Source organism: Pogoniulus pusillus, chromosome 1 (assembly GCF_015220805.1).
Source record: "Pogoniulus pusillus isolate bPogPus1 chromosome 1, bPogPus1.pri, whole genome shotgun sequence".
In the NCBI taxonomy this organism is placed as follows: domain Eukaryota; kingdom Metazoa; phylum Chordata; class Aves; order Piciformes; family Lybiidae; genus Pogoniulus; species Pogoniulus pusillus.
The window spans coordinates 11,468,230-11,487,339 of record NC_087264.1 but is presented as its reverse complement, the minus strand read 5'-3'; the positions used below and the strand labels follow the sequence as shown (position 1 = coordinate 11,487,339).

Below are 19,110 nucleotides of genomic sequence, written 5' to 3'. Positions count from 1 at the left end.
ATTGCTTCTGTCTACAAAGGTATAAAATCTACTGGCTAAAGAAGTGCTCATATTATGCATAGACTGTAAAAAAAAACAAGATTTAATTTTGATGCTCACTCTTCAATTCCAAGGCTATTATAACTTACACTGTAATAGAAGTTAAGGATAATGAAAGAATAAAAATGTACAAGTTAAGGTAGCTGCTTCTGAAGCAGCTTCTGAAATAGCTTCTGCAGAATAAGATTTAATAGCCTACTCCAGGTCTAAAAGAGATAACTATGATAGGCATACAAAATGATGAATGCCATGGAGAAGGTGAAGAGAGAATAACTATTTACTGTTTCTCATAACATGGAAATTGAAAAAAGAATAAAAATAAAATGGTACCAAGATTAAGGATGCGTTATTGTCACATGACAGTTTTGGAAGTCAATCACAGGCTGCTGTGGACACCTAAGTATTCAGAAAGTATCTAAGTGAGTTAGAATAGAATAGAATCAACCAGGTTGGAAGAGACCTCCAAGATCATCCAGTCCAACCTAGCACCCAGCCCTGTCCAGTCAACTAGACCATGGCACTAAGTGCCTCATCCAGTCTTTTCTTGAAGACCTCCAGGGACGGTGCCTCCACCACCTCCCTGGGCAGCCCATTCCAATGGGAAATCACTCTCTCTGTGATGGTGCATGGCTAGTACCCGAGTAACACACATAGCAGAAGTCTCCATGACTACTGACCACATCTGAGTTACAGGTGTGGTTAGGGAGCCTTTGGAAGTTGGGACCTGGGCAAAGGGATGGGATGAGGGTTAACTAAACCACACACACCTTTGACTCAGAACAACTGTGTTTGATACCTGTGGCAAATTAAGAAAATTAAAACTTACCCAACTTGTATCTCATGATCCTAGGCTGCAGTGCGAGAATCAGGGGTTTGAACAGTAATTACATGAGAGTTGTTTGGTAGAGAGATTTAGGTGATTCTGCTTTGCCAAGTCTTAAAACACTCACAAGGAAAAATTCCAGATGCAGGAATTCCCCCACCACTTTGAACCACCTTCCAGGCAAGCTGCATAGGTTAAGCTGTCACCAAGTGATTTTGATTACTGTCACTGTGACTAGTCAAGCTCAAGATTCATGACAACAAGGACACTGTAATAAAGACCAAGTATGCTTCCTCAAGGACCCCAGAAAGTCTAATGAATCCTGGTGCCTAACTTCAACTGACTTTAAGACATATTTATGTTAAAAAAAGGGCATGAAAAATGGGAGTCAAAACATATCAGATTCATATTACTTCTGCCATCCATTTTCTTCCCATACTTTTTTCCCCTCAAAGCTCTGTTTCATTTGTACTAAAAAAAGAACCAATATAGCTCAAACACCATTTTTGGCCTGTGGGAAGAGCTAACATTTTGCTTCTTGAACTGTTTTATAGAACTGCTGCATTTCTATCTTCAAAGCTCACTTGGTATTGACATTTAGGGCTGCAGTGCGCAAAGCCATCCTAGACCAAGTTCCACCCTTCCTCACCCACAGAGTGGAGATCTGAGCCAAATCAGCCTTTCCAAACATGACAAAACTTCCCACCACTGTGATCTGCCCTCTGAATGACATAATCAGCATTAGTAAGCAGTATCAAGTTACAGATTTTCCTTTATGCAAACGTTAAGTATGGTGTAAGAAAGTGCAGAAATCATTTAAATAGAAGACTGGATTTCCAAGGAACAATTAAGATGTTTAACAAAAAGATTTCTTGGAAACCATGCTGGCATTAATTTCAAAGCAAAGATTAAAAAAAAAGTCAACTAGGACATTGTTCATGTTCATGCCATGTTAAACTTTCGGGTAACACATCCTCAAGGAGTGGACTTTCAGGAACAAGGTGAAACTCAAACGCAAAAGGATTGCAGCTGAAAAGGAGGAACACAGACATATAGGTGATAATCCTTGTGCAACCAGCTTGTAACAGCAGGTAGTTAAAAAGGCAAACATGATTCTGGAATTCATAGGCAGATACACACCACTAAGGACAGGAAAATATTACTGCCATGTACTAATACAAACTCAATGGAAAGTCCACAGACAGCCACACCTCAAAGAAATGAACTTTTATCTGGAGCATGTGTGAAGGACTATTGAGATGATCAAGGAAATAAAGAGTCTTTCATATACCATTGGAACAGAAAAGGGTTTACTTGTTTAGAAAACAACAGAACATAGAATCAAGCAGGTTGAAAGAGACCTCCAAGATCATCCAGTCCAACCTAGCACCCAGCCCTATCCAGCCATCTAGACCATGGTACTAAATGCCTCATACAGGCTTTGCTTGAACACCTCTAGGGATGGGGACTCCACCACCTCCCTGGGCAGCCCATTCCAGTGCCAATCACTCTCTCTGGCAAGTATTTCCTCCTAACATCCAGCCTATCCTTCCCCCCAGCACAACTTGAGACTGTGTCCCCTTGTTCTGTTGCTGGTTGCCTGGGAGAAGAGACCACCCCCCACCTGGCTACAACCTCCCTTCAGGTAGTTGTAGACAGCAATGAGGTCATCCCTGAGCCTCCTCTTCTCCAGGCTAAACAACCCCAGCTCCCTCAGCCTCTCCTCATAGGGTTTGTGTTCCAGGCCAGCAGATATATTGCTACCTATGAATAAAATTGGAAGGAAGGAGATCAGTAATAAGGATGATAAAAGCTCAGCTTAGACTAATGGACAATAAAATTACAATGATAAAGCAGTGTAAAATTACCATGAATTAACCTTTGGCAGGAACCTGGAATGACTTTAGACATTTGAGCAGAGATTTGAGACAAGCCTTTCAACCCACAGAGGAGACAAAATGTCATTTCAGATGTAAACTATTTATCCATAGTGTCTTACTACAAGATTCATAATTGAATATTACTGTCATTTCCCTCAGTAAAAGTTTGTATTTGCCACTGTTAACACTATTATTTTTGTCTCATGCTATTGATGCCTTGGACAGTAAGTTACTGGAAAAACACTGCTTTATCCTCCTGATACTCTTGGATAGGAAAAGTCTTTCATTCCTTAAAGTTTTAATATTTCATCTTTTGAGGAAAAACTGGTCTGTACTGCTCTATCAGTTTTTTTACATCTATTTTACATTTAAAATGAGCAACCAGAGCATCTTTGGTTAGAGTTCACATGTCATGGTGCACATTCCCAAAGCAAAACTCTTAATATTTTTTTCAATTTCAAATATACAGTGTGGATCTTGGTATTGTGCAATTAAGAAATCACTTACAAGTGCCAGCCAGAAAGGTTCTGCAAAAGAAGAACAAAGGCCCTGAGTAACACCTAAGCTCTTCCTCAGCAATCAGGGGGATTGCAGAGATAAATGGCTGGTCTCGAAGCAGCACTACAACGTCTCTCCAGCTCCCTGCAACCTGCCTGTCACCATAGTAACTTGGTGCTGCCATACAAACAGACAAGGAATTGGAGGAGGACTAAGATAGCAACCAGCTCTTTTGAAGCATTTTCTAAACAAAGCAGACTCTTTCTTCATCCATTTCCCCAGCAGAAAATAGCTTGCTTTGATTTTTTTTTTTACAATACCACATTGTAGAAAAGCAAAGCCAACTAAATATTTCTTCTGCATCCCTTTTCTGTGAATGCTTTGACTCTTTGCATAGCTGAGTGAAAAATGTCATATGTTGTGTGCAATACTTATGAATTCTGTTCATCTAGAGTGTAGGAAAGCACAGTCCCTGCTGGGTTACCTAACACAAATCACTAAAGCTTCTGAATAGGCGAGACAGCCTTAGTTGCAGTCTGTAGGCTCACTGTGCCCCAGGATAATTTCTAGAAACACATGAAAATGTTAAACTCATTACCCTTAAGCTGTGATTACACAGTGGAAAAGGAACCAATGGCTTAGCTTCTCACTGCCAAGCATGACTGTTCACAGGGAGCTTAGAATTTGCATATTCACTTTTGGGTCCCTCTGTACCCTTAGCCAGTCTCTCTCTCCCCAGGAACTTAACGGGAGGGAAATCAGTCCCCTTCTCTTGGTAATTATTTATTTTCTTCAGGAAACAATTTTTACATCTGTTGGTTCCAGCTAAGCCCCTGACTAAGCATCCTGAGTCAAGGTGACATGTACTCTTTCTAAATACTACACAGATCAAATCTGCACACAACCACAATTATATGGAAAGGTATTTCTAATCCATCCAGAGGAGTAATACTTAGGTGGGGCACATTAAGAATTTTGGTTATTTTTGTGCTCAGCAAGACCACTTAGTTCCACCCTTCCGCTGAAACCACAGTTAAGTGTTGCTCATTCAAGAAGTCCTTGTTAACAAACAAGGGAAGGAAAACAATTGTTTCGGTCCCATGTTGCCAAATTTCCAGGAGGTGTCAGCCACGTTATACAATGAGAGTTCTCAAACAAGGCACATCTTGACACGGTTCTTCCTTCAACAACAGCTCTTCACTGAAATGCAGTGTGCCTAAATGGTACTTCTCACAAAATGAGGAAAAGTGATTTTGAAGACTTACAATATGATTACTAAGAGGTCAGATGAAGCTTACAAAGGAGCAAGTGCTAGTATTAAGAGCCAGATGGTCCCTACACACAGGATCCTCCTCCTATCCCACTCTCACCATACTGTGAGCACTAGTACTCTCAGCTCTTTTGGTGTGCAGAAGCAAACAAGCGTACAGAAAGCATCTCTTAGGCCTGCACTAGGTTTCTCAGGTAGACACAATCCCATCAAGTACAGGTTCTCAGGATGTTATTTTGCTTCAAATGTGGGTCACAGTGTTTCTGGACAGGAGGAGCAGCCAGGCACTTGCAAACTTCAAGGCACAGATCGGTTCAGGCTTTTTGTTTTTATGTTTTTTTATGTTTTTTTAAAGGTCTAAAAACTGCAGGAGTTTTCCATTCTACACTCAGTCACAGAATCATCAAATCACAGCATGATTTGAGTTGAAAGAGATCATAAAGATTGTCTAGTTCCAATTCTCCTGCCATGGGCAAAGACACCTCCTACTAGATCAGGCTGCTCAAGGCACCATCCAACCTGGCTTTAAACAATTCTCACAGTTGGACCCTCCACAACCTCTCTGAGCAGCCTGTTTCAATGCCTCACCACCCTTACACTGAAGAATTTCTTCACAATGTCCAATGTGAATCTAGCTTTTTCCAGTTTGAGGCATTACTTTTTGTCCTATCCTTTACATAACTTTACATCTTACCTATTTTCACTAGTTAGCAGAAACTTTCACTTTACAGAATATACCCATTCTTGTATACAAAACCAGACTGATACGTTAACTTTATTAATAAAAACCAGAATTAACTACAAAAAAAAAAATCTCATTTGAGTTCTGCTTTTATTTCAGGGAGCTTTTAAATTATGATTAGCTTTATCTGTCATGAAGGTTGCCCCTCTGCTTTTGAGCTATGTGCCTATATGATCTGCAAAAAGGAAGACTGAAAGTAACACTGTGACACTCATGAAAATATTCCACCCAGTTGTGTATATAAAGCCAGGTGAATACCCTCTACGAGATGGGGAGGAGTCACCAGCAGTTTACTCTCCTTACAGCTAACACTTTGAATTACATACTACTCTGTCATCAATTCAAAGAACATTTCAAGCTTTTTTTCATAACTATGAAACTTCAGAAAAAAATTAAATTACAAGCCAGGAGCTAGAACCTGCTGTTGTGAAGGATATTCAGGCATTCAGTTTATCCTGGCTTACTTTATGAGAAAAGAACTCTGTGTTTGGGCAGGTGGTTGGAGAACAACAACTCTAGGTTCTGAGCTAGGCTATTTCTGCCATAGCATCACAATAATAAACATTATTTTCCTCTTGCTTTATCAGATCTCCTGTGCTATAACAACTTTCACTCAGGTGGTTTTGGATTACCAGTTTGATTTTGTTCTCATATTGCTGGAAAAAAGTGTAAAGAACTAGGCTGAGTTCTTCTGGTTTGAAAAGGAGAAGGATTAAAGAATTGAAATATCAATACAGAGATGTACTGGTGATTATACCAATCTGCCTTAAATTAGATACTGGTTTCGCAGTTGTGCTCACAGAAACAAGCTCACATGTGGTCTCAATCCTCTCTCCGGTCAAAGATCATGTTTCCTTGGCTTACACTGACCACTGGTCTGACTAATAACTGATATGACAACTTTCTTTTGTTTGAGCTGTCTTTCTTCAAAAGCTACTGATTTGTGCAAAAAAAAAAAACCACTCAAGCAAAACAACAAACTGGTTTTCATGCAGCATTTCTACTACTCTGAGTAAACACTTCTTTTTCTGTAACAAACATTGCAACTCATTAAGTTCAGCATCCACTGGAAATTGAACTTTTGTCTCACAGGTCAAGATGTGACTACTGATCTGGACTTTCTACTTAAAATTATCAAGTTTCTTTAGCAGTTTTGCTCCTGGTGCTTCTACATGAACTATGTTACCTCACCACATCATCAGACGATGGTACAGACAAAGAGATGCTCTTTCTGTCTTCGGTGTCAGCTTCTCTCAAAAGCAGTCTCTGAAGTAGCTTAAATTATGTGGGTACGAAGTTATTACTTCACCCATCCACTACTAAGAATATACACACACAGAAACCTCACTGCTTTCTGAACCTAGGTTGAGTAGGGTCCTGGCATTTTTTCTAGCTTAGTTTCTGGTCTGCCTGTGGTACCTTTGTCCCACAATCAAATCCTACATGAAAGTAAGCAGCACACAAGAGACAAAGGAAAAGCACTGCAAAGCACAGTTTTGCTCTCCACAGAGACAGGGGAGATGAAGATAAGGAAGCCTACCCATAGCTACCAGCAGAAGTTGCAACCAAATGCAAGGTGTTTTGGGTTTTTTGGTTTATTTTGGGGTTTTGATGGTTTGTTTTACTTTAGAAATTCTCCATTTAATAAACTCTTTTGCTAACAGGTATACCTTTAGTTACGCTCACTTAGTGCTGAAAAGGTTGTCTTTAAGGTTCTCCAGAAGTCTCAGATATCCTGTGCCTGCTGGAGGGGATATGCTCACGAATGCTTTTGCCAGCGGCAAGCCCTATCAGGCTTCTGTGACTGATGAGACTCATCAAGCATATTAAGTAAAGCTTCAGACCAGGGTCCTGGGACTGGTGAGTCCTCAAAACATAAGGTGTTCCTATCATCCCAGCATGATTCAACTTGCTGCCCAAAAAACAGATCCAGCAGCCTTTGATCTTCAAAGATGACAGGGAACAGCCTTTGAGGCAACCAAATGCGTCTTTCTGCGTTACCAGATTGCTACAGAGACAGGCAGATGGGTGGAGCAGCCTCCACGTTGCTACCATAAAAGCAGCTCAGCTCTGTGTCAAATTATTGCAGTGCAGAAGAGTACATATGGCAAGTGGGAGATGAGATCCCAAACTCAGCTGTGCAGCTGCTAGGTGGGACCACCCTGTTCACATACACACTGAAGAGACACTTGTTTTGATACACTGAAGTCAGAATAAGTCAGTCACAAAAATAGTAGAACTGGCCACTAAATACTTTGCTTCAAAGGCACCTCTCACAAGAACCTGCTACATCGCACATTTGGAAGCATCTGAACACATCTCTGTGTATCTTTTGTCTTAAAGACAAGACAGCTAAACTGTAGTGAGAAATCAGACACACAAATGATGAAAGCGATATTACTACAACTGAGAATAAAAAAATCTCTTACCTCACCAAATGCACCTCTTCCAATCACTTTTATAATTTCAAAGTCATCTCGATGGAGTTGCATTTCCTTTACCAATTTTGTAAACGGTCTTGCTGTTTGAGAAGAAGAAAAAAGAAAGTTCAATTATGTAGAGAAATACAGTAAGTCTAAACAATCCATGAAACAGACTTGTTGCATATCCAGTGCAACAGCAGATTTTTTCCAAATACTGTTAAAAGGGGAAAATATTCCACTAGTTAATTAACAGTTACAATTTTTGAATAGTTCAATTCTATGGTTCAGTCTTGCTGTCAGAAAGTAAAGAGCAAAGAGTCTTTCAGAATGATTTTCCCCCCTCCTTTCTTTAGGGTTTTGTGCATCAGTGGAGAGCCACATGAAAGGAAGAGAGTTGTTTCATTACTGGTAAACATCAGAGAAAAATCTGAACTATCACACAGTCACTAGGATGTTGTTAAGCACCTTTCAGCTTTACTTGTTTGTCTTTCAGGTAGCACCAGCTGAAGCTTTAACAACTCACTCTCAAGTGATAGCTCTCAATAGCAATGAGGCCATCTTCTACAAAATTTGTGGCTAATTTCAGATTCTTAGTTTGGACTGCCTTTTCTGTTTAGCAATATTCACAGGATCTCACTCAGTATGAGTATTGAAGGGCTGAGCCTAGAAGATGTCTACCAACTAACCTACACTAACTTGGTTCTGATGATCCCATTGGATTCAAGACATTTCTCAACATATCTGGTGACAAACTCCATCTGCAAATCCCATCAATTTTCTTCTCTCCAGTTCTCATTCAGAATAGTTTATTTCAGCCACGTCACAGGATGAGGATTACTGCCCAGGTACAACATTCACTATTTACTTCTCTTTTTAGGAAGACCAAATCATGAAAAATCAGTGGTGCAAGATGAACTGCACAAGAGCAAGCACTGTGTTTACAAGGCAGCGGCTTACGCTGCTAATGAAACACAAAAAAGATTGCTTTTCCTCACCTCATCACACACATTAGACTAAAAAGACTGATGTTTTTACACATATTTACTTGCACATGGGAAAAATATAAAACATCACAGAACTACTACTTGTAATTCATCTCAGACTCATTTCTTACCTCACCTCATATTATGATTAAGCTAATGAGTTATCAGCCAAACAGAATTCCTACAACAGAGGTCACCACCCTGACAGTGTATTTCAAATACACTAAAATCTTACAAACACAGAGAGGACACAGCCTTCTGAACTGCAGATTACACACTGCAGCATCAAATCTAACCAAGTAAGCCTGAAAATCTCTCAGCAAAAAATAATGTAATAGTTAATAAAAAGAAGAAATAGCTGAAGAACAGCCATGTTGCTGCTTTGTACTCAGGAGAGGTGTTACTGAAAAGGTTTCCTCTACAACTAATACCCCTTTCACTGGGTATTCTTGTCAATCCAATGTATGAAACCTCAGAACAAGACTCTACTGGATTTTCTGCTAGATTTCCCATTTCAGATGGGCAGAAATGCCTACCATGTTCTCTCCCACCACAGGACTAGACTATCATCCCAACCCCCAACATCATTTTTAACAAACTTGCCCCGCAACACCAACTCAAAACAGTTCCATACTCATATCAAATCATTCTGAAACATCCACAGGTAAATACCACTGCAGATGGCTGTGAGATTTTGCAGTATTCTCTTGCCTCCTTCCTTTCCCATCAAATCAGGATAGATTGAGAAAATGCAGCTACGTGTAGAGAAACAGAAGTTCCATTGTCATGTTATAGATTGCTACTACAGAATGCAGGTCATTAAGCCTAATTTTGCAGAACATCAGCTGCAGTTATTAAAATTCACATGTAGAGGAAATTAAACAAGAAATTTTGCTTCTGGGGGATACAATCTCCTTTTTTTTTCGTGTTTAAGAGATAATTAATTTTAGCAACAATTCTAGTCAGTAAACATAATAATTGATAAAGGCATGTATAAAAGAACCTGCTGTTGCAAACTGATCACAAGCAATCTTGTAAATCAAGAACACACAAACCTGCACGAGCTGAAGTTGTCACGTACACTTCAGAAAATCCTCTTATTTCTTACATCTTTTGTTTGTGTCCACTGATGACAAAACCTGGAGCTTTCCTTGCTTTGAAATGTACCCAAGTTCAGCTCACTAAAATCGGGATTCAGTTTACAAACACACTAAGCTGCGTTAAGACAACCGAATTCAATTAGTTTTGCATTTTAAAAGGTAATAAATATTATGCATGAAGCAGATCACATACTTAAATTTGAGTAAGCAGAAGTGACTGCCTTTGCAGAGAAGAGCAAAGTCTATCTTTCTAGGAATAGTAGCCTTCAAAAAGGAAGGTGTGGCTTAGAAGAGTGGAGAGTGAGATGGATCAAGACCTGGGGCTGTTTAGTCTGGAGAAGAAAAGGATGGGAGGGAACCTTAACCATGTCTACAGACATGTGAATACCTCCAGTTAGCTTTGCTTGTTTCCCCCCAGGAGGCTGCTATTCCTCAAACCTCTAGTAGAGATCAGTAACATGAACAGAACTGGCAAAATTGAGCAGAACCTCACAGCAAAAAAATATCAGAGCTGTTCACTGCACTTGTCAGAATGATGACAAGTGATACATGCACCAGTATGTAACTTGTACAAAGCTCCAGCTTCTCCTCTTACATATCACTGTTCTATAAACAGGCAACTCAAAGCAAACTATATATACTGGAATTAATATGATTAGTTTTGATCCTAATATTAAAAGCAGAACCTATGATCTGGAGTTGATTTAATACTTAATGAAAGTATTTCATCCTGGCAAACAGAAGCGTTAGCTGTACTGGGGGCTTTGTTGGCAGTGATTACTGAGTTTTGTTATGTACACTGTTGTCAGGGTAACATTAGCTGAGAGTAATTGCATGAGTTTGTTTATTCATGATTGTGAGGCTGTAATCAGAATTTGGAACAGGCATTCTACATGCAATGTATTTGTATGCATCACCACTTTTTCCTCTCAGAATTGATTTTGCATTATTAGACTTGTTTGAAAGAAGAGTGCCTTCCAGAAGGCCACACAAAGAAAAAAAACAAAACCCAAACAACCAAAACCTAATTTTAAGAAGCCAAGATATGTATGCTCTCAAGAATATAATACAAACCACTAACAGACAATGTTTTGATCAATATTCATAATGGGAAATGAAATGCTAGCATTTGTTCCTTTGACAAAAACCTATGTATGAAAGACATAATTCTCCACCCACAAACAAATTCTGTCCAGATCATATTCTCCTCTTTCACTGATAAATAGGACTAGGATATTTTGTATGCACAAAAAGAAACCATAAACTCGAAACCATAATTTGATGGGTAGTCATAGATAAATATGTTTGTGAGCTGGTGCATCCATACTGCAGTCAATTTATATGATGTCACCTTGCAAAAGATATTTGGAGACTGTTTCAGAATGACTAAAAGCTGCAGGAAATGCCAGCAGAGATGGTCTGACATAGCAGACTGGGCACTCTGCACTGCTACCCCAGGAATGGGTGTACGCCAGCCTCTGCCAAGGTCAGAAGCATATGTCACATTTCCTCTCATTTCTGAAAGCAGTTCAGGGAAGGATGGTAGTATTCTCAACATCACCCTCAGAAAGGGCAACATTTCCTAAGCTAGATTGTGGTTAAAAAGTGCTAATGTATGTCTTGCATTTTTCTGGATTCAGATTCTGAGCCATTCCAAAATACACTGATAATTTACTATCTTGAAGCTGGGAAAGTTCGCACCTTTAGATTACAGTAGACAAAAGATCATACCAGGTTTATGGTAACTACTGCTTCAGAGGTGGAGTTACTCAATGGCTCTAATTTGAGGACTCCTTTGTATTTTGTTAGGCAGAGAAAGCTTACAGAAATTCAGTCAGAAAAATCACTGAGTTGAAGCTGCCAAATGTTCAAGAACATCTGATGTTTTGTATCATTGGCAGCTTCAAGTTTTAAACAAATGTGGCAACTGCAAGCAAATAATACACAGACTTACATCTCTCTCTCAACAATTCAGGACTCGAGAGGTCCCCAGTCCAATCGATCACAGTCAATACTGATTTCAGACCAGGTTACTCAAGAGTTTTGCCTAGGCAGGCTTCAAAAACTTGCAAGGGTGTAGACTTCCTGGTCTCTCTGGACAACCTATTCACAGACTAGACTGCCCTCACCAGATCACCTTGCAAGTGATCTGGAGTTTAATTCATTACTTAGCACAACGACAACATTCAGGTAGATATATACCTGGAACATATACCCAAACTGTCTAGTTGTACAGAAATTCATCTGCCACCATGCTCCCTTCATCTAATCAATGCCTTTACAACACACTGTGGTAGGAAACTGTGAATTTTAAGTGTCAGGTTAACAAGAAGATGACACAGATATTGTCTGTGGAGCCACTAGGCAGATCAAGTATTTTATTTAATATGTTTTCTTTGGTGAAAAAAACGTGGAAGAACTGCAAGTTTTACCATTTCCCTCAACCATCTCTCTTAACTTACATGGTAGAAATCAAGTAACATGTCTGTCCTTTCTGCACCCATTTCAAAGAAACAGCATTCTTGTGATATTGCTACTAAAACAGTAGGCTGACAGGTTTAACAAGTTACTGCTTGTATACATGTCTCGGGAGATACCCACACCCAGGTAGCCCCAATCTGCTTACAAGGTGATAAATACCTGTTACAACCCACACTTGAGTTTTAAAGAAGCACAATCCTCTTGTTAACAGCTCGTGAAATTGCCTCTGTATTTTAGAAATGTACAGTTCTGTTAATTCTTCCATCCTTTGTTGACTCTGGTCTTAATTTTTCCAATTATAGATCCTTTTCCTGTGCTGGCCCCATTTCCTCTTACTGTCCACTCTGTAAATGTTTTGGGGGGTGGTTTTGTTTTATTTTTTTCTGTCTGCTTTCCTAAGGAAATAAGGTATGTGTGATCACACAGTTTGGCACTCTGCATCTATTCCTCCCATCTAGTATCTTTTGATTCCAGTAAAGACCCTCAAGATCCCCCTTATCTGCAGCTGTCCAAAGACAACTAGTTGCTATAACTTCTACGAAAACAAATGGCAGTAAATAGAAAAGACACCTGCAGCATCACCTCCACTGAGGGAATGGCTGCAGCAGCAACAGAGCAACCACCTGCTTAGCTGGGCAAACAGCACACACTAAGACTCAAAGATGACACACACTGCTGCCTCTAGTCCTGAAGGGACAGTAGAGAAATACTGACACAGAAGAGGGAAGAAAGGAAGCATACAGCAGAAAGATGACAATAGAAAGAGTGATTTCCCGTTGGAATGGGCTGCCCAGGGAGGTGGTGGAGGCACCGTCCCTGGGGGTCTTCAAGAAAAGCCTGGATGAGGCACTTAGTGCCATGGTCTAATTGATTGGCTAGGGCTGGGTGATAGGTTGGACTGGATGATCTTGGAGGTCTCTTCCAACCTGGTTGATTCTATGATTCTATGAAAGGCAGGAGATTATTCCACTGTGTCTAGTAAAGGAGGTAATTCTCCTTTCTACACGAAGACCCAGTAGCAAAATTGTGATGCTTATAAACAAAAGGAGACACTCTGTATTCTCTGACATTTTCTGACAGGCCTTTGACTTCTGTCATGCCCTTCTGTTTTTGTAACACCCATTCACACACTTCACTTACTGTCTGCTTCTTGCTCAATGATCTAATTCTTCATCATTCATCAACATGCATTAGACAAAACTCAGTGATGCAAGACTTTATCATTGCAATGTGATGCAAGTTATCATTACAATGACTTAAGCCTCACTGGGTTAAAAATTTCAGAAGCATAACCTGGTTACCTCTTGCTTTGCAGAACAGCCTCTTGACAGGGTACAGAGAGAGAAAAATTTGCCATTGGAATGGGCTGCCCAGGGAGGTGGTGGAGTCACTGTCCCTGGAGGTGTTCAAGAAAAGCCTGGATGAGACACTTAGTGCCATGGTCTAGTTGACTGGCTAGGGCTGGGTGCTAGGTTGGACTGCATGATCTTGGAGGTCTCTTCCAACCTGGTTGATTTCTATGATTCTATGAAGAATCTATCACCAGGCTAAAGGGCAATGGCATTGGGAATGTTTTGATGAAAAACACTAATAATTCTAGTGCTGATCCTATTAGCATTGCTAAATTTGTCAGCAGAGGAACAAGGTATTTACCTTGAAATGCCATCTGCGTTCACTACTCTTGGTGTGACAAACCTCCAAAGGAAGATCCATATAGCAATATGCTACCATTTGCCAGCTCGTTGATGAATGTTTCCACAAAGACTTAATAACTGGCTATCTGCCTGACTTGCCCATTCACTGGTTTTCATGCTTACAATGAAAGGACACCAAAGAGAATACTCAAGATTTGTACAGACAAATACTGAGAAATGTGCAAATAGTTCTGAGTAGCCCAAGTGATCATAGAATCATAGAATCAACCAGGTTGGAAGAGACCTCCAAGATCATCCAGTCCAACCTAGCACCCAGCCCTATTCAGTCAACTAGATTGTGGCACTAAGTGCCTCATCCAGTCTTCTCTTGCACACCTCCACAGAGGAACCACTAAAAGGGGAAGCACCAATGACAAGTGTAATAGTCACCACATCTGACACATGAGACTGAAAGACACAGCTAAAGGAGAATGCCTTTCAGCCTTTCCACAGCTCAGGGAGATGTGTTGCCAATTTAACACCTGCAAAGCTGCTATAACTCTTGAAGAACTAAACAGCAAGAGAGTTCTAGAGTGAAAGGCAGTAAGTGTTGGCCTATCTAAGCAAGAAGCAACCTCAAATAACTATTTGTTATACTCATTTATATATAGAAGCAGTAGCTTACCACAGAAAAACAACGGTCAGGTGAAATAAAAGCCACATGCCAGCCAAGTAATGGCACATGCTAATGCTATGATGGATGCAAGTACGAATGAGAGGAAGCTCATATCCAACACCTAACAGAAGGTGAAAAATTGAACAATAAGCTTTCATGTTGCATTGCTTTTATGGAATGATCCATAATTTGGAAAGTAACACTTGGTTTCTAGAACCAACTTGGGCAGTTTGTCTTTTGTTGTTCTTTTAATACCGAAGTTGAGCTTAGAAGATGGATCTGTAGGTACTAAGATTGAAGAGAAACATGTCTGTGAATAGCATTTAGTTTGGAAAACCCAGAATTGACTTACAAAACGAGCCAAGCTTGGTGCAGCCTGACAATAAGTATGATTTTAGGCCACAGCCATCAGGACATATTCTGAACCAGAAAATCTGCATTTTATGACTACTTAGCATGGTATTAAAAAAAAAAAAAAAAAACCACTCAGCAGGCTTAGGTTCTAGCCCAATTCTCACAAGAGAATTAAGAAAGCTCCTAGATAACCTGCGTTCCTGACTGCAGTCTCTAGTCCTGTTTCTCACACCTCTTTCCTACCTGTCACATTTCCTTTTAAGACATGAAGTTGCCATGCTTCTCTTAACCTTCCCTAAGGTTCCCAGCTCTTTCAGCAAACTGCACACCAGCCGTGGATTGTATGAGCTCTATCAGGCTTTTCAGCCTGGAAGGCTTCACTGATTAATCTACTGAGCAGAAGATCCATCCTGGGATCCATCCTAGGGTGCTGAAAGAGCTGGCAGCTGAGCTGGCCAAGCCACTCTCCATCATTTATCAGCAGCTCTGGCTCACTGGAGAGGTCCCTGAAGACTGGAAGCTGGCCGATGTGATTCCCATTCACAAGAAGGGTCGTAAGGAGGAGCCAGAAAACTACAGACCTGTGAGCCTGACCTCAGTACCAGGCAAGGTCATGGAACAGGTCACCTTGAGTGCCATCACAAAGCACCTACAGCATGGCCAAGGGATCAGGCCCAGCCAGCATGGCTTTAGGAAGGGCAGGTCCTGTCTCACCAACCTGATCTCCTTTTATGATCAGGTTACCCGCCTGGTGAATGTGGGGAAGGCTGTGGATGTAGTCTACTTGGACTTCAGCAAAGCCTTTGACACTGTCTGCCACAAGAAGCTCCTGGCCAAGCTGGCAGCTCATGGTTTGGACAGATTCACTCTGTGCTGGATCAAGAACTGGCTGGATGGCAGAGCCCAGAGAGTGGTGGTGAATGGTGCCACATCCAGTTGGCAGCCAGTCACTAGTGGTGTTCCCCAGGGATCAGTGCTGGGCCCAGACTTGTTCAATATCTTTATTGATGACCTGGACGAGGGCATTGAGTCCAGCATCAGTAAGTTTGCAGATGACACCAAGCTAGGAGCAGGTGTTGATCTGTTGGAAGGTAGGAGAGCCCTGCAGAGGGACCTGGACAGGCTGGATGGGTGGGCAGAGGCCAATGGGATGAGATTGAACAAGGCTAAGTGCAGGGTTCTGCACTTTGGCCACAACAACCCCAAGCAGCACTATAGGCTGGGGACAGAGTGGCTGGAGAAGGCTGGGGACAGAGTGGCTGGAGAGCAGCCAGGAGGAAAGGGACCTGGGGGTACTGGTAGACAGTAGGATGTAGACGAGCCAACAGTGTGCCCAGGTGGCTAAGAGAGCCAATGGCATCCTGGCCTGCATCAGCAACAGTGTGGCCAGTAGGACAAGGGAGGTTATTCTTCCCCTGTACTCAGCACTGGTCAGGCCTCATCTTGAGTACTGTGTCCAGTTCTGGGCCCCTCAATTCAAGAAGGATGTTGAGGTGCTGGAATGTGTCCAGAGAAGGGCGACAAAGCTGGTGAGGGGCCTGGAGCATAAACCCTATGAGGAGAGGGTGAGGGAGCTGGGGGTGTTTAGCCTGGAGAAGAGGAGGCTCAGGGGTGATCTTATTACTGTCTACAACTACCTGAAGGGAGGCTGTAGCCAGGTGGGGAGTGGCCTCTTCTCCCAGGCAACCAGCAACAGAACAAGGGGACACAGTCTCAAGTTGTGCCAGGGTAGGTATAGGCTGGATGTTAGGAGGAAGTTCTTCACAGAGAGAGTGATTGGCATTGGAATGGGCTGCCCAGGGAGGTGGTGGAGGCACTGTCCCTGGAGGTCCTCAAGAAAAGACTGGATAAGGCACTTAGTGCCATGGTCTAGTTGACTGGATAGGGCTGGGGGATAGTTTGGACTGGATGATCTTGGAGGTGTCTTCCAACCTGGTTGATTCTATGATTCTATGATCAATGATGTCTGCAAATTGTCACTTACTGAGACTAAAATATCAGATCTTGCTTATGAATTTCATAAAGTTTCCAAAGTTCCATAAAGTTTCCAAGTTTTCTTTCTCTTAAGCCTTGGGGGAGGAACAAGGGCAGAGAAAAGATTATTATTCTACAATAAAGAATCTTCTATGCTGTTGAATAACTTTTGATATTAAATGCCTTCTTAAGCTTCATCTTCAGCCCTTTTATTTTCCTTAAGATGATCATACCACAGTCCAAAAGATACAGGCCCTCCAAATTACAAGTTTTCCTTGGGATTTTCTGACATCCCAACATCTGAGACAACTGAATGGGGAGCTACAGGACCACTTCAATTGAGGAAATCAATTCTGTGGCTGAAAGAGTTCCTCTGTGTTCCATCCCACAATGCTTCACCACTCTATTGTCTCAGTCATTATTAGCATTCATGTGGGGTATCAAACCAGGAAACACTTCCAGGCAAAAACTTGTCTAACCCATCCACTTCCACTGGACCACTCACCTAATGTGACTCACATACAACTGTGACCTGGGAGTCCCAGCTCAAGGCATGCAGAAGGACAAGGCTGAAGGGCAAGATGGCCTTTTTGGAATTGATGTGAATCTGCCTCAGGCTGCAATAAGTACAGAAATGCTATGCAATAGTCTGTTTATAGCCAATCTACAGCACATTAAGACAGTGCCTTCCAAGATAACATGTCAAAGTATTGTATGGAATGGATGTCAACAAACACTACAGAATATAATCTCAGGTTCATATGGGTTTGTTTGTACCTGATTTTTTCTGTACTCCTAGTCCAGGGCCACATTTTGCAGGTGCTGGAGAGGTCATACAAATCACAGCAAATGGCAATCACATTGAAGTGTATCAGTAGCATAAAAATTGTTTCAGGCTTGCACATGGATCATTAATTCCAACCATCAACACTTCAATGATTTAATGTCTTTCATGCATAACATAATTGTAAATATTGCTAAAATCCACTTATTTTACTGCATGATGTATTAATCAGTAAAAAGCACAGTTGTTGAACTGTTGCTGAACTGCTGCAGAACAGTTTGAGAATGATGATTACTCATAAAAACCTTCTGATTTAGTTACTTTTCAGATGGTTTCAAACTGGTTTAAGAAAATCTCAAATTCAGATTTGCTCAAATTTCAATAGCAACATATGAATGAATCTAAATTTCAGATGCACCATCTCTGGTTATTGAGAAATAAACCAATTCCAATCTGATAACTACAGTGCTGATATAAGCTTACATATGCTTATGTGAATTAAGAAGCCACCACTCATTCAATCAGCCCATGAGCAAAGTTTTAATTTTCTGACTGCCAAACTCAACAAAACAAGCAGCATAAGATTTCATCAATTATTTACAGTAAACATATCTTCTGTTTTCTCCAGATATATGCTAGAGGTACTCAAGTTACATTCATTATGTAACAGAACAATCCACTTTATATTGGTGCTGTATTTACCACATGCCACCAGTAAAAGTCAGAGGTTTCTATTAGTAAGGTTTTAAAGCACCCTAACACAAATGCACTTATAATGACAGGAGAGAAAGTCACCTTATGAGGTATTCTGTTCTCAGCCTATAGTTCTAGAGTGAAGCAAAAACGTAGCTCAGTGACACAACTGGAACTAAAGAGGCAGTTTCACAGCTCTGTTATCTTCCTTGTATGAGCTGTATCCAATTCAGCTGGTCTCACCTCACCGACCTGATTCTGCTCACTGAACTATCAGAAAGCCAACCTAGAACACATAATGCAACCACCATCCTGCAGTTTAAGGAACTGAATCATTATTACTGAAGGGTCAGGAGAAGCTGCCATATCACTGCAAGTGTAAAGGACCACAGCTGTTTTTCAGGGACCATGCTCTGAAGCAGCCCAGACCAAACTGAGATGAACAGCCCACGCAAGGGCCCTCACAGAAGTCTAATCACTGCAGAGCTAGACTGCCTTGGTGCTAACAAACCCTGTGAGGAGAGGCTGAGGGAGCTGGGATTGTTTAGCCTGGAGAAGAGGAGGCTCAGGGGTGACCTCATTGCTCTCTACAACTACCTGAAGGGAGGCTGCAGCCAGGTGGGGGTTGGTCTCTTCACCCAGACAACCAGCAACAGAACAAGGGGACACAGTCTCAAGTTGTATAGGGGGAAGTATAGGCTGGATGTTAGGAGGAAGTTGTTGCCAGAGAGAGTGATTTGCCATTGGAATGGGCTG

The 19,110-nt window shown here is 41.3% G+C and overlaps 1 protein-coding gene across 5 annotated transcripts in view; it reads right to left on the bottom strand.

The window, feature by feature from the left end:
* The window catches only part of CDC42BPB (CDC42 binding protein kinase beta), a 100,436-nt gene that overhangs the window by 61,287 nt on the left and 20,039 nt on the right, over nucleotides 1–19,110 (bottom strand). For all 5 annotated transcript variants that reach the window (XM_064168278.1, XM_064167964.1, XM_064168120.1 and 2 more), the window contains exon 2: nucleotides 7,682–7,773. In XM_064168278.1, coding sequence (XP_064024348.1) covers nucleotides 7,682–7,773 — 92 coding nt within the window. The remainder of the gene's footprint in view (nucleotides 1–7,681; nucleotides 7,774–19,110) is intronic.